This window comes from Heteronotia binoei, chromosome 8 (genome assembly GCF_032191835.1).
Source record: "Heteronotia binoei isolate CCM8104 ecotype False Entrance Well chromosome 8, APGP_CSIRO_Hbin_v1, whole genome shotgun sequence".
Taxonomy (NCBI): domain Eukaryota; kingdom Metazoa; phylum Chordata; class Lepidosauria; order Squamata; family Gekkonidae; genus Heteronotia; species Heteronotia binoei.
The window spans coordinates 74,073,115-74,088,922 of record NC_083230.1 but is presented as its reverse complement, the minus strand read 5'-3'; the positions used below and the strand labels follow the sequence as shown (position 1 = coordinate 74,088,922).

The 15,808-nt window shown below is 48.5% G+C and overlaps 1 protein-coding gene across 1 annotated transcript in view; it reads left to right on the top strand.

Moving 5' to 3' along the window:
* The window catches only part of ANKS1B (ankyrin repeat and sterile alpha motif domain containing 1B), an 831,045-nt gene that overhangs the window by 49,405 nt on the left and 765,832 nt on the right, over window positions 1–15,808 (top strand). Inside the window, exon 2 of the mRNA XM_060245226.1 lies at window positions 2,500–2,580. Coding sequence (XP_060101209.1) covers window positions 2,500–2,580 — 81 coding nt within the window. The remainder of the gene's footprint in view (window positions 1–2,499; window positions 2,581–15,808) is intronic.

The following is a 15,808-nucleotide window of genomic DNA, read 5'->3' as shown; positions in this document are numbered from 1 at the left end:
GTAGAAACCTGCAATTTTATTATCAAACATCAGCAAATATAATTACAGATAGAAACATTTTAAAGTGTAGTAATTTACCTGTGGATAAATATTCTCTCCTGTAGTTTGATTGCTAGTTTGATATGGGACACATTCTGTTCACAAAATAATATTGTAAGAAAGCTATTCAATAATTCTTGTACAAAGGTACTATGGCCATTACTCATAAATGAGATAGATTTTTTTCAACCAGCTAAGATATTCTTATATCTATATGTCCTAGGGTTGCCAGGCCTGACTCAGGAAATATCTGGGGACTTTGGGGCTGGAGCCAGGAGCAAAGTTGTGACGAGTATGACTGAATGCTGAAGGAAGTTCTGGCCATCACATTTAAAGGGACCATGCTCCTTTTAAATGCTTGGTTTGACTGAAAATAATGGAGTATGGGGCACCTTCTTTTTGGGCTCATGGAATTGAACCCCCTGGTCCAATCTTTTTGAAACTGGGGGGGGGGTGTTGAGGAGAGGCACCAGATGCTATGCTGAAATTTTGGTGCCTCTACCTCAAAAAACAGCCACCCCAGGCCACAGACACCTGCAGATAAATTCTCCATTATACTCTGTGGTATTCAGTTTCCATAGAGTATAATGGAGTGCCCAGTGGATATTCACTCCCCACACCGCTTTCAAATAATTCTGAAGTGTGGAGGGAGGGCCTCCAAACCCAGGGATCTGCTGCCCCAACTGGGGACTGGCAACCCTAATATATACAATTCCCAGCTGTGCCCCCTTTGTACTTATTTCTAGAAACAGGGCACACCTTCCCCCAACAGGTTTTTCTACAGACTTGGGATTCTATGGGTCTGTAGAAAAAACCCCAAAAGTTAAAAAAAAAACCCCACTGGGGGGGGGGTTAAATTCCAACATCAAAAAAGTGTTGTCTGCACATGCAGAGACAACACAACTTGCCATTGAGGGCCTAGCTGCTGCTCCTGTGGAGCCGACCCAGGCCCCGTTGCGGGGGTGGGAAATGTTGGGTGCCACTCTGTGCCTGGTCACAGCAGCAGGAAATATCACAAGCCACTCAGGGCGTGGCTGAGGCAGTGGGGTTGCCAGGAGTGGTTCCAGGCCCAGCTGCAGTGGTGCAGAACACTAGCAGAGACTCCAGGTGCAGCCACAGTAGACAGGAGATCCAGACCTGGCCACCACCAGGAGCTGCTCCAGGCTTGGAGCACTCCCAGGCACTAGTGGGTAGAGGAAAGAGGTGGGGGGGGGGGGAAGAAAGAAGGGGGATTGGCTTGGGAGGAGAGAGAGAAAGGGAATGATCGGGGGGGGGGTAGGAAGGCTTGGAGAGAGAACAGGAGAAAGACAAAGAAGAAGGGATTGTCTTGGTGGAGGGTTGGAAAGAAAAACAAAGAGAGGTTGGCTTGCGGAGAGAAAGAATAAGGAAGATGGGGGGAGAGGGAAGGAAACAAAGGTGGGGGAATGCCCCCTCCCTGCAGGTGTCTTGTGGGTCCCTACTTTGAGAAATCCAACTGCTGCCTCTGGACTTCTCAGGCATCTGAAAAATTTATAGCATACTCATTCACAAATACTGTTTTTAAAAGTAAGAAATTCTTTCACAGCATGGCTGTTTCTTCTGTAGTAAAGTATATATTTCTGTATCTGTTCTGGGAGGGGGGAGCTTAGCATGCAGCATTATGAGTGTTGGTTTTTTGATAGGATGGCTGTAATATTAAAATAGGTCACACTGCTTTCTTAGGAAAGACTGTGTTACAAATATCATCACTGTTGTTGGATCAGACCAATAGTTCATTCAGTCTAGCACAGTATGCTAGACAGTGGGAAGATCTGAATCCTAGAATGGCCAAAACCATATATATGTAATATGGAAAAGACCATTCAGAGCTGTTCAGAGAAAGGAGAAAAATTTTAACTTGTCAAACTCCACACAGATTTGCTATTTGGAACAGAGTTTTGTTATTATTTATTTATTTATTTATTTAATGGACTTATATCCCGCCTTTCTCACCGAAGTGTCTCAGGGGGGCTTACAACATAATGATTCATATAATTCAATTTAAAACGTTTACAAGTACAATTAAAACCATAATTAATAAAACAAGATAAAATAAAACCAGCGGTCTATAAGAGCATTTTTGTTCCATCCAGAGATGTTCTTATTATCAGTTAGGTGTTATAGGCCTGCCGGAAGAGGGCTGTCTTACAGGCCCTGCGGAACTGCCCTAGGTCCCGCAGGGCCCGCACCTCCTCCGGCAGCTGGTTCCACCAATAAGGTGCCGCTGTTGAGAAGGCCCGATATATTTTATTATATTTTATTAGATCAGGTCATCTTCTGCCCTAGATTAGAAAAACTGATACTGAATCCATGTACTTCTTCATATAGTAATTATACCTGATGTATTTTATTCATCAGTTTCTTTTGAACATTTGAGCAGTTTTTTTAACATATGTTGTTTTAAACTATAATGGTAGAACCAAGCTTGTTCTTTATTTTCAGCATCTGGCGAGGACCAAATATAAACTGCACAGATAGTTCGGGGTATTCTGCTTTACACCATGCAGCTTTGAATGGACACAAGTAAGTGCCACAAGTACCATATTATGTTGGATTTTTTGTGTCATGTTTATGCTTTGTAGTAGCCTACATAAATCTAAGCCATAGTAATTTATTTAAAAAATGGGAACACTGTAATAAAATGTCTTGCTGCCCCCTGGGCTGTTGCAGAAACCATCTCTATTTTTGTATGTATTTTCATATATTTTATTTTGCTGGACCAGAGATGTATATAGTTACATGTCTAGGAGAAGTATGTAATGTGCAGTGGCTTTGTACATGTGTTAAGCATACTAAATATGGAATATCTTGTTAGCATGATGTTACCCCACATATGCACAGTCCTGTTCTTCAAGTTAGTCCATGAATCAGGTGAGGCAGAGATTTCACTAAGATGAATCCTTTAAAAATCCAAGTATTCCCACTTAACTGCTTTGTGAATCCAAGTCTTTATGGTCTGTAATATCTACAATTTTTTTTTGAATACAACCTAGTTTTTCTTACACCTTTCTTATCCTTCCTAATCAGACTGCCCCTTCTTGATTTAGAGTCTCACTGTTTTTCAGCTCAGCAGAGTTTTATCTTTTTACTGATATATATATATATATATATACTATACACACACACACACACATGGAAATTAATGCGAATTGACCACTGATATAATCCTCAAATTCTACTGTTTTGCCTTTTATGGAGTTCCATATGGTCAGGCCAGTCTCACAATCTCCTAGAAGAAGAAGATATTGGATTTATATCCCGCCCTGTGGGAGTCAGGAAACGAGACGAGATGACCGTGGGTGAAAGCTGACCTCCCCCAGGGCGGGAGCGCTGCTTTATTTAAATCCATGTGTAAGCCAGTGATTGGACAGTTTGGTCACAGGACTGCACATGCTCTTTACGCCATGAGACACTAGGCACTTGCTGATTGGGCTACGTCGGGTGCAGGCAGCACAGGCTTCCACGTGGTTTGCCTGCGTGGCGTCTGGTACTTTTCCTACACCCTACATCTCCCCCTTTTTGTTTTTAAGCTTGTAGTAGGCGTAATACAGTGCTCGTCGCTGCCATGATTCTTTGGATTGTGTACACAATTGTATCAAGTTAGGAAGACACTGAATACAACAGCAAATGCTAATCAATAAAATAACAATAGCAATACCGGCACAAATTAATTGTCGAAGCCAAGTAAGATTTGGAAGGAAAGAGGTGAGCCATGCAAACGGGTCCCAGTCTGGGTGGAGCGCGTTATTTGCAATCAAGGTGTGCAGATGCTCCAGTTCTTTCTCTATTGTTCGGTTGAGATCTAGAAAGCGCACCTCACAGGCCGCGGGCCCAACGATTTTACAAAAGCCTCCTTGGCGAGCCAGTAAATAGTCCAGAGCGAGTCGATGCTGTAGCTGGATCTGGTGTAGACTAAAGATTTCGCTCTGTGAATCGCGTATGACAGCGGTTGTTGCATTGATGGATTGCTCGAGACGACAGGTGAGTCCAATGATGGAGGCTCGATTTTCTTGAGCAATGATGTTAGAATAGCTTCCTAGGGTTAGAACACCCGTGAGACCTGAAATGACTGCTCGCCCCACTCCCCATTTCTCGGGACCCCCGCTCAATTGGGGGTCCACAAACACTGTGTCCGAGCAACCTGGTCCCAACGGGCTCCGTCGTTGCCGTTGGCACGGGGGTGCAGGTGAGGGACGCAACACTGTGACAGGCAAAGTAAGAAATCCAACGGAAGCAAGGATCTCTTGGTTCACCAGAGCGACCTGAAAAACAGAAGAAGAAGAGAAACCACCCTCGCGCCCCCTTATGGGAAGCGCTGTGAACGACGGGAGTCCCGGGCGGAAGTGAAAAAGGGAGTTGGCTCCATGCTTGTACTAGGAGCGGCACCCCCGGGGGAGGGGCTTCCTCACAAGAAGGAATGATAAACACTCCCTGTTCCCCCATTTCCCCGAAGGGCTGCGGCCAGAAGCGCCATCTCGTGCTGCTTGGAGCCCACCTCAGCACAGGCTGTTAACATGTCGGCTAAGGTGTAGCCAGGGCGGCTGACGACAGAGCTCAGAACTCGCTTGCAGTCAGTGTTGGCATTCTCATAGCCTAACTTCACCAGCAACTCGCTTTGCGCCTCGATGTTATCCAGCTGCCGCTGGATGGCCTCTTGGAGGCGATCGATGAAGGCGCCATAAGGCTCCCCGTTACCCTGCCGGATGGCACTGAATGATTTTTGTGCCTTCTCTGTAACTGGGACCCGGCGGAAGGAGCGGAGGATGCAAGCTTTAACGCCTGCCAGATGAGCGTCAGTGAGCTGGGCTTGAGCAGCCAGGTCAGCAAACTGCCCCGCCCCATAAAGCTGGTCGGCGGTAATTTGAGCAGTACCCGCAGCAATGGCGGCGGCCCGATATTCGCTGTCCCACACGACATATTGGGAGGGGGACAGAATCATACGAGCAAGAGCCTTCCAATCATAGGGCAACATAGAATAACCTTGTGCGATACCTTCTAAGGTCCCCTGCACAAAGGTAGACTTCAAGCCATAATCTTTAATGGATTTATTCAATTCTCTCAGGACGGAATAGGGCAACCCTGTCCAAGTTACTTGAACCTGGTTAGGGTGCCGCGGATCCGGGGTCCGTGTTATGGGGAACAACCCCGGAGATTCCCCACCCCAATCCTCTGACAAGTCCAGTTCCCCTGCCTCTCGGGCTCGAGCCAAGGAGCGTTCTAAGGGACTGAGAAGGATGGCGGGAGAGGACTGGGGCGCTGGGAGGGCTGAGCCCAGCGGCTCACTGGGAGACACAACCATCTGGGGAGCTCCCGCGGGAGCTGAGGCCTCTGGCCAAGGGGCCAGGGCCGGGTAGAGATAAGGGGGGGTTCACCCGACGTCTCAGGGGGCTTACAGAGGATGTTATCAGTCGGAGTGAACTGGCAAATGGCATGATGAATCCGCTGCCAGGTTATGAGCAGAGACATAGGAGCGCGGGGTTCCTGCCGCAGCTCCGCTCCGATTTTCCCCCAGTCACTGGGCTTCATGGAACCACATTGTGGATACCATGGGCACTGGCAGTCTATCTCCCGCAGGAGCTCAAGGATCTCTTTCCCTGACGGACATCTGTCGGGCTGCTGTGACTGACATAATTTCCGTAATTCATCCGCATGCGCTACCTGTTCTTTGGACAATGTTTCCCCCATACTCACCTGAGAAGGTGCACCGTGAAGACCGAGAGGTCGGGCGAGTAGAGGCGGGGAGCTGATCACGTCGGGGTCACCAGCTGTGGGAGTCAGGAAACGAGACGAGATGACCGTGGGTGAAAGCTGACCTCCCCCAGGGCGGGAGCGCTGCTTTATTTAAATCCATGTGTAAGCCAGTGATTGGACAGTTTGGTCACAGGACTGCACATGCTCTTTACGCCATGAGACACTAGGCACTTGCTGATTGGGCTACGTCGGGTGCAGGCAGCACAGGCTTCCACGTGGTTTGCCAGCGTGGCGTCTGGTACTTTTCCTACACCCTACACCGCCCTCCACTCAGAAGAGTCTCAGAGCGGCTCACAATCTCCTTTACCTTCCTCCCCTGCAACAGTTATCCTGTGAGGTGGGTGGGACTGGAGAGGGCTCTCACAGCAGCTGCCCTTTCAAAGATAACCTCTGCCAGAGCTATGACCCAAGGCCATGCCAGCAGGTGCAAGTGGAGGAGTGGGAAATCAAACCCTGTTCTCCCAGATAAGAGTCCGCACACTTAACCACTACGCCAAACTGCCTCTCCACTCTAGAGCTCTCTGAGTGTGAGGCATGCTCCTGCTACTCTCCACTAATGATTTCCATCTGTCTTCACACTTCCTTCCTCACTTTTATCTCTTTGCCATGACAATGAGAGGCCACAGGTTTCAGGTTTGCAGGTGGCACAGAAATGGCTGTTTAAAAGTGTCTGAAGTGTGATGGTCAGACTGCTCAGTTTGATGGCCACATAATTTGTGAATCATATTTAGGAGGGGAACATAATGCAGGCAAGTTCTAAATCATCCAGCAGCTCATTCCCAAGGCTGGTTTAGATCAGGTGCCTTTTTAAAAAAGGTAATTTCTCTACACAATTGATTATAGCCAGACCAGAATTTGCTGCAATTGAAATCAAGGGACTATGTTTCTGAGAGGGCAAGTTCAATACAAAATGAATATAAAGATTTTTTTAAATTAAGACTAACATAGCAATAAAGCCCTTTCTTGAAATGCATACAGTAACTATGGTATAAAGCAGGGGTGGCCAGCGGTAGCTCTTCAGATGTTTTTTGCCTACAACTCCCATCAGCCCCAGCCATTGGCCATGCTGGCTGGGGCTGATGGGAGTTATAGGCAAAAAAAAAAAACACCTGGAGAGCTACCATTGGCCACCCCTGATATAAAGGAAAGGGTAAAAAGAAGCATAGGAGAAGCCACCTTCAGAACCACCATAGAAAAACATTACAAAACATTAATACGAATGACAGAATTCCATTGAACATTGCCAAATTAGTATGATAAAGAATAAAGGAGATCAACTCTTGAACTTACTTTTAAGTTAATTTCCTCTAATCAAAGAATTTGAACACATTAAATGTTGTTATAAGGTAAATATGTAGAAAACCAGATTATGAATTTATGGACCTGAATATTCCTAGTGACGAAGATCCGAAAAGGGAATTAAATAGATGGTTCAAGCAACATGGCAGAGAGTGTTAAAGCTGCAGTACTGCAGTCCTAAGCTCTGCTGACGACCTGAGTTCGATCCCTGGTGGAAGCTGAGTTTTCAGGTAGCTGGCTCGAGGTGACTCAGCCTTCCATCCTTCCGAGGTCGGTAAAATGAGTACCCAACTTGCTGTGGGGCGGGGGGGAAGTGTAGATGACTGGGGAAGGCAATGGCAAACCACCCTGTAAAAAGTCTGCCGTGAAAACATTGTGAAAGCAACGTCACCCCAGAGTTGGAAATGACTGGTGCTTGCACAGGGGACCTTTCCTTTCCTTTCCTTTTCAAACATCCATAGCTCATATTTCCACCCTAAAGATGTCTGCCTTGACTCTCTCTCCCCTTTGTCTAGAAGATGGTTGAAATGGCCAGAACATCTGTCAGACTCTCACCCAATTAACCTTGAAGGCACTATCTGCCATCTCCCTACCCTTTTCATCACATGAGGAGGAAACCCAATGGCAAATCATTGCTGAGCTGGTGAAATATTGTGGGCCAGAGCTCTATACCACTTGCTCTTTTTAAGCCAGAATCTCACACCACTGCAAAGAAATTCTGTGCTACTAAAGGGTAGGGTAAAGTCTCTCTGAGAAGTCAACAAAATAATCTGAAGTCCGCAGACACAGAGGAGGATGCTACCAAGGCCGCTTCTTTTAAAGAGAAAAATTTCCTTGTATTAAGTCATTGCAGAGGTGGAAATCAGCTGAAATAGCCTGCATCTCAGCCCCATATTTACTTAGGCTGAGGCTACTGCTTAGAACTCTGACTGGGCTTCAAGATATGCTCACAACTGCAAAAGAAACACAGAATCTTGTTAAGAGATTCAGTTCGTTGTAGTGTTTAAGTGTGCAAACTCTTATCTGAGACAGCCAGTTTTGATTCCCCACTCTTCCACATACACCTGTTGATGTGACCTTGGGTCAACCACAAGTTCTCTCAAACATATATTTTAGTGACAAAGACTTAACGACATTTAAACATACAGTAATGCTCCCAGAATGGCAGCTGGTTACAAAATGCAATCACGTAAGAAGTCTAACGGTGAAAAAGTCCACACAACTCCATGTATGGGGCAAAGCTTGCTTCCTGTGCATGTCTTATGTCCTGTCATCTTCCATGATGCTACCAAGGAATCCAAAAAATTCCACTGGAGAGAAAAAGGGGACTGCACTCCTAGGTCAAATTACGGTTTCATTCCTTGTCCCTTCGTCAGCCTGATCTCTCCACAACCATCGTTTCACTTGGGGCCGCTTGCATAGTTCCTTGCGTACACCGGATCCCCCGGAAAGAACCCCCTAGCCACTTCCCTGATCTCGGGAGAGCTGTGAAGGTCGGTGGCCCGATCAGGGTGCATCCGGTCTAACCTTGTGATCAGCTTCCTTCCCATTAACAACTCGGCTGGGCTCACCCCTGTGACTGGGTTGGGGGCGATTCTATTATCAAATAAGAAGGCGGCCAGGTGGTGGTCCCAGTCCCCCTGTACTATGTGTCCCAGGGCCTCTTTTGTGGTGCATACCATCCGCTCTGCTTGGCCGTTGGTGGCCGGATGGAAGGGGGCGGACCGTATATGTTTTATTAGGTATCTCTGCAAGAACTCCCGGAAGTCCCAGGAGGTGAACGCGGTCCCATTATCCGAGACGATGGTGTCAGGAATCCCGTGTGTGCAAAGGACCCTGCGCAATGCTCGGACCGTTGCCGCCGTTAAGGTGGAGGCGACGGGGATAACTTCCAACCACTTGGTGTAAGCATCCACTAGAATGAAGAATGTTTGGCCCTGAAATGGCCCCGCAAAGTCAATATGTAACCTAGACCATGGCCTCCTATGGGCTTCCCAGCGGTGGACCGGGGCACTGGGTGGTTCGGGCCAGGACTCCTGACAGGCTTGGCACCTTCGAACCCACCCCTCGATCTCTTCGTCCATCCCCGGCCACCATACATAACTGCGTGCTAGGGCCTTCATCTGTACAATCCCGGGATGAGTTTCATGTAGGGCCTCCAGCACTTGTTTCCGCAATGGGGGGGGGGGGAACTAGCACCCTGCTTCCCCAGAGAAGACACTCCTTGTGTGTGGACAGTTCTTCCCTGCGTGTTGTGAATGCCCTGAATTCTTCAGCCTGTTTTCCCTCGGGCCATCCCCTCCCCACCCAGTCGAGAACTCGTGCGAGTATTTTGTCCCGCCCCGTGGCCTTCGCTACCTCGGTGGCATGGAGGGGTCTCTCCGGTAGCATTTCAATGAGCATCACATGGTGGGCTGGGGCTGGGGCCAGGTCCATGGAGGGCAGCGGCAGGCGACTGAGGGCATCCGTGTGGCCCATCGCCTTGCCCGGGTGGTGGACCAGGGCATACGAATAAGAGTTCAGGAACTCGCTGCGACAGCATCTGTGGCGTCTGGCGGTCTGGGGCAAGGAGGCCCAGGAGCATCTTGTGGTCTGTGGCGATTGTAAAACATCTACCGTACAGGTAGTCATTAAACTTTTGTACCCCGCCACAATTGCCAAGGCCTCCTTATCAATCTGGGCATAGTTGCGCTCTGCGGGGGTCAGGGTCCTGGAGTAATATACTATCGGGATCTCCCTCCCGTCTGGGAGTTGGTGACCCAGGACGGCGCCGACCCCATACTGCGACGCATCGCATGCTAAGACCACCGGCAGGGCTTCATCAAAATGGTGGAGCACGTTATTGGATTCGAGGAGCTCCTTGACCGCCAGAAAAGCGGCTGCCTGCTTCTTTCCCCTGACCCACGAGGCGTTATTATCTAAGAGCCTGTGGAGGGGTTCTGCTGTGGCCGCTTTGTGGGGCAAAAATGAATGATAAAAATTTAATAACCCCAAGAAACTTTGTAGCTCCGCCTTGCATGTGGGGGCCAGGGCCTCCACTATGGCCTTGGTCTCGTCGGCCGGCGGGTGGATCCCTGTCGTGTCCACTGCAAACCCCAGGAACTCCACCCTTGCACCCCGAGGGAACACTTTTCCTGCTTGACTTTCAGTCCGGCCACCTGGAATCTGCGGAGTACCTCTCGCAGATGGTTGCTGAACTCCTCCTCGTCTGGTGCGGCGATCAGAATGTCATTGAAAAATGGTTGTATCCCGGGAATCCCTTTGAGGAAAGAATCCATCAGGCTCTGAAAGACCCCCGGAGCCACACTCATTCCAAATTGCAACCACCACACCCTAAAAGCGCCCCTGTGGGTCACTATGGTCTGGGCCTCCGCCGTCTCGGCATCCACTGGGAGCTGCTGGTACGCCTGGGCCAAGTCCAGCTTCCCAAAATTTTTTGACCCCGCTAGTGCTGCCAAAACGTGACTGACTATGGGAACTGGGTAGGGGTTATATTGTTGTGCCTTGTTTATGGTGCACTTGTAATCGGCGCATATGCGCATGTCCACATTTGGCTTCACCAGGGTAACTATCGGGGTCTCCCATGTGGCATAGGAAACCGGTTCTAGCACTCCCTGGGCTGTGAGGCGGTCCAGCTCTGCTTCAATTTTGGGCTTCAGAGCGAACGGAACCCGCCTGGCTTTTAGCCGTATCGGCCTCACGTGGGGGTCGAGGGGTAAGGATATGGGAGGGCCCTTGTAGCACCCTAGGGCCCCATCAAACACCTCTGGAAATTCCCGGCACACATGCTCGAACCCCTGCGTCCCCAGCTGCTGCACCCTCACAATCTGAATTCCCAACGGTCGAAACCAGGCCAGGTCCAGCAGCGTGGTGAGCTGGCGTTTGACCACAAGTATATCCAGTTTCCTCTTAAAGCTCTTAAACTCCACCCTCACTGTGGCCCATCCCAGGAACTGTACGGGGTTCTTTTGGAAGTCCCATAGTATGAAACCCGCCAGGCGCAGCCTGGGCCGGCCACGTGGGCACAGTTTTCTTAGGGACTCCTCCGAAATTATGAAGATGGAGGAGCTCGAGTCCAGTTCCATCAGGCATGGGCTGCCCTCGATCCTAATCGATACGTCGACCTTGTTGGGGGTATTGTTGGGCAAGTTCATTACCTGCAGGCTGGTTGAGGCGGTTGAGTAGTCCTCGGTCGAGTCGACTGGCGTCTGCGGGCAGCCTTGGCCTGGCAAGCCCTCGCAATGTGGCCCATTTTTCCACAGTTCCTGCAGTCCACGTTGCGATAGGGGCAGTCCCGCCGCTTGTGTGGGTCCCTGCAGCTTGCACACTTGGTGGTGGTGGGTTTCTCCATTGCTCGTGGCCGCTGGGTCGCTCTCGGTCCCATCCCTGGTTGGCAGTGTAGCTGGTGTGTTTCCTCCTCCTCTGGGTGGCTTCGCGCCATCTCCTCCTGGTGGACGGCTTCTGCCTGCGGGTTGTGGAAAGCTTTCGTGGCTCTCTCTAACGCGGTGGCCTCGTTGAAGGCGCCCTGGAGGGTGAGCTCTTCCTTTGCGAAGAGCTTTTGCTGTAGTCTTTCATCCCTCAGGCCCCAGACAAAACGCTCCCTCAGGGCCTCCTCTAGCTTGTCGAAGCTACAGTTTCCCGCGATTTGGCAGAAAGCGGCTAGGTATTCGGCTGCCGTCTCTCCCACCTCTTGGTCCCTCTTGTGGAAGAGGAATCGGCGGGTGATGATTGAGGGTTGGGGCAAGAAGTGCCCAGTAAGGAGTCAGACTATCTCCTCATACGTCTTCTCCGTGATCCTTGCAGGAGCCTAAAGACCCTTGGCAATCTTGAATGTGGCCTCTCTGCAGACGCTCAGAAGCACGTCTCTCTTATGGCTGTCATCCATTATCATGTTTGCTTGAAGGTAGCAATCGACCCGCTCCATGTAGGTCTCCCACCTCTCCGGTTTAGCGCGGTTGAACTCTTCGAGACGACCCGTCGTTCCGCCCGGGTTAGCCATGGTGGCTGCGGCGGCAGGTGCTTCCGTCTCTCTAGACGGTGTGCCTTCTTCGTCTCCGGCCAGCTCCGCAAAGTCCCTCTTTGGGAGTTACCTGACTAGAATCCCATCCTCGTCGCCACTGTAATGTACTGAGTGACAAAACGGTTTGAAGGCAACATGCTTTATTCGGTGGTACATTACAAGAGAGGGAACACGCGGGCCTGGGCCTGCTTATATACATTTCCCGGAACTGCCTCCCAGTCTGACCAGTCCAATCCTGGCCAGTTAAGCTTTCCACCACAGATCTTGATGGGCGGGGCGTCTAGCAAGCTACATCCAGGGACCCGTGGGTTTCCCTGGGTTGCCTCTGTAGCGGTTGCCATGCGGTACATTAGCTTATGTTTCAAGACATAACACCTTCACTTCAAAGGTGAACATGTGTGACTGTTTCTGTCAGACTGACTGACTCCAACTGACCCTGTCAGAAGCCGACTGACTAATTTCTCAAAACCCAGTTGGCTGAATGACTCCAAAAAAGACCACCGGCACTCAGCTAATCATATAGTTCTTCTCAGTAAGCACTGGCCAATCAGAGGAAAGTTGGTGGGGGGAGCAGTCTGTTACTCAAGCTCTCAGTTCCAGTGAAGAGTTAACTCTTCATCTCCCAGCTCTTTGAAATGGCTATACTAGGAAACCTGTTGTTAAGGGCAGTCCATCACATGTTCCACCCTTTGAGATCAAGGTGAGCTCCCTCAGTCCTCTCAGAAGCAATGGGTGAAGCATATGAATGAAAACTAGAGTGTTTTAATGTATCTCTAGTAGGGCTTCATTCAGAGACCAAGATAAGTGGAAGATCTGTTTGAAGGAACTGAATTATTTAGCTTCTATTCTAATGATTCCTTGGAGAAGATAGACAAGATGAAATTTCCAGCAAAGTAATTGGTCTTCACCAGGGGTCATTTTGTAGAAAAATAGGTGGTGGAGCTTATCCAGGGATTGTTATGCAACTTCACATACTATTCAATGGACAAGGAGGTGGAACTCTCAGAAGGAGGAGGTGGAACTCTCAGAAAGGTTCAGAAACTTCGCTTCTGTGAGCTCCCACTGAATCCAAGGCCTGGTCTTCACAGTTGTGTAAATCATCAAGGCTTCATTCTTCCTCTTAGTGGAAACAATATCATTAGCAGCACCAGGAGTCAGCAATGGAGACAACAGGCTGCAGCTATATCAATTTGCAAGTATATAACTACTGACAAAACCAGACATGAACAATGGTGATGATTACATAACTTGCCATGGCTGAGTTCTGTTATCCATTTAATAGCTGCATGCTTCCATGATTCTGCGACCCTTTCCACCAAGGATAAAAGCCCAGGGTCCCTGGCAGACAGCCAAGACCAGGCCAAAGTGGAACTGACCTTTAATGTAAGAATTGGAGACTTACTGCAAGAACCGAAGAGTTATAAAGGAAGCCACTGCTTTCTTTAGGGATAGAGTTAGGTCCTTGATCCTGTCAAGATTCAAGGAGTGGCATCTTTCTTCTGTATAGAACTGGAAAAAAGAAGGCTTCCCAGACTAGAGGTGTGCACTTCTCAACCTGATCCAGTCTTCAGTCTTGGTTCTCCATCTCTTTTGTTCCCTGGGTCATGGGGGAGGCTGTGGGGAGGGGGACTAGTGGGAGAGGCAGCCACTTATGTGGCTCCTGATCTGGTTCTTGATCTGGCTCCACTTGTACCTCTGGCTTTTTGATGGAAACAAGTTGTTACAGAGATGACAGGAGGTCTCCTAGGAGCAAGAAGTCTCTGATGTAATAGGGACTGAAGGAAGCTGTTCTCCCCTTGTAGAGTCTCTCTCTTCTGAGGAATCCTCCAGCAAGGATGGGTCAGGGCAGACCTGACTCTTGCCCCCACATGTGACAGGGTCATGTTTCTGAAGAGATCTCTGGTGGAACAAGAGATGGAGCATGCATGTCTGCAGCTGCTTCTCATGACCATTTCACTGGCCCATAATCCTTTTCAGTCTATCACAGGGGTCCCCAACCCCTGGGCCATGGACCAGTACTGGTCCATGGCCTATTAGCAACAGGGCCTCAGAATGATGCAGAGACCTTCACCTACTCCTCATTTAAAGACCCCCTGTGGGGGACAGGGATGGGGTGTGGGCATGGGGGCAGCCTGGGGCAGCCAAAAACCATAGCACCCCCACTGGTTCATGGAAAAATTATCTTCCACAAAAACGGTCCCTGGTGCCAAAAAGGTTGGAGGCCACTGGTCTATCAGATACTGGAGCTGCCCACAGTGAATGCAGAAATCTAATACCTGGATGACTTTGTATTTTTCTTCACCCTCAGCCAGTATTATGGATGGTAGAGGCTGAGGATCTAAGGTGAGTGAGACAAGGAACAAGAAAGAGTGATGAAAAACTGGTGAATTGCCAGGTTGGAATGTAATTGTAATTGATAGGTTACAGGATTCACTTGTTCTGGAATGAGGTAAGGACCTAAGAAGTAGGCATCCAACTTGAGAAAGGTTGGTGTCTCAGAGGTGGTGGGTAGATAGCCGTACCAGATCGTCCCACTTTTTGTTGAGTTACCAGTTGTCATTTCCAGTCAGTGGCTACCTTATTGTTTGGCTTGGTCTAGTTTTTCATTTAGGATTTGGTGAATGGCCTGCAGTTCCTGGAGGATTTTTTTCCAGAAGAGATACTTGAAAAAAATGTCACCACAGCAGGGATGCTTTAAGATGCAGCCTGCCGTTCCCTGAGTTTCATAAGAAGCAAGCTGATCCAAGTTTTTGTTTGAAATTGTTTCTCATTTTTATATGGCTCAAGATATTGTTGTATGGATTTTCTTTCCAGGTGCTCAGGATGTTGGTTAATAAAAGTTCTTTGGTTTTTTAGATATAGTAAATACACTATTTTAAGGTAGATCCTACATCTTCATCCATTTTGGAGGAAAGAAAAAAGGAAATGGCTTCTTTGCAAGCTATATGTCTTGTTGTGTTAGCCACTGGGAATTGTTGCATTTTTAGCTGAAATGCAGTTGTAGTGATAGAGTTCACAGTTTAGAGATATTTCCTTATATTATAGCATGTTAAGAAATTGGTAATTTGTTGTTTTGCCTAAGGTCACATGATAATAGTTACTTTTAGCATGTGTAGAAACTTCTATACAAGGTGTTTTAGTGGCTCTTCATATTAAAGTTGTTTTAAGTCTCTTCATTCTGTTGTTCTTTATCAGTGGATCCAGAAATACTGCAGCAGTGTCCATAGTCATAAATGCTCAAGAGCCCAAGCTGCTCTGACAGCTGTTTTAACAAGTGTTGCAGTGGAAGGCATCTGTAAGGCAGCTAAATGGTCTATGCATTCAAACTTCATTAATTTTTATTCTGTAGATGTAGCAGGGAGCTGCTGAGGGGAATGTCATGCTCTATGTTTTGTGCTATTTTTCAGTCAGCTCTGTCATGGGACCCAGGCCTTGGATTCAGTGGGAGCTCACAGGAGCGCAGCTCCTGAACCTTTCTGAGAGTTCCACCTCCTCCTTCTGAGAATTCCACCTCCTTGTCAATTGAATAGTATGTGCAGCTGCATAACAATCCCTGAATGAGCTCCACCACCTATTTTTCTACAAAATGACCCCTGATGACCCCTGCAACTGACATTCTTTGAGTGGCTATTCCCAGTTTCTCTACTGTAGAGGTCCTTGCCATGTGTTGGCACTTCCACA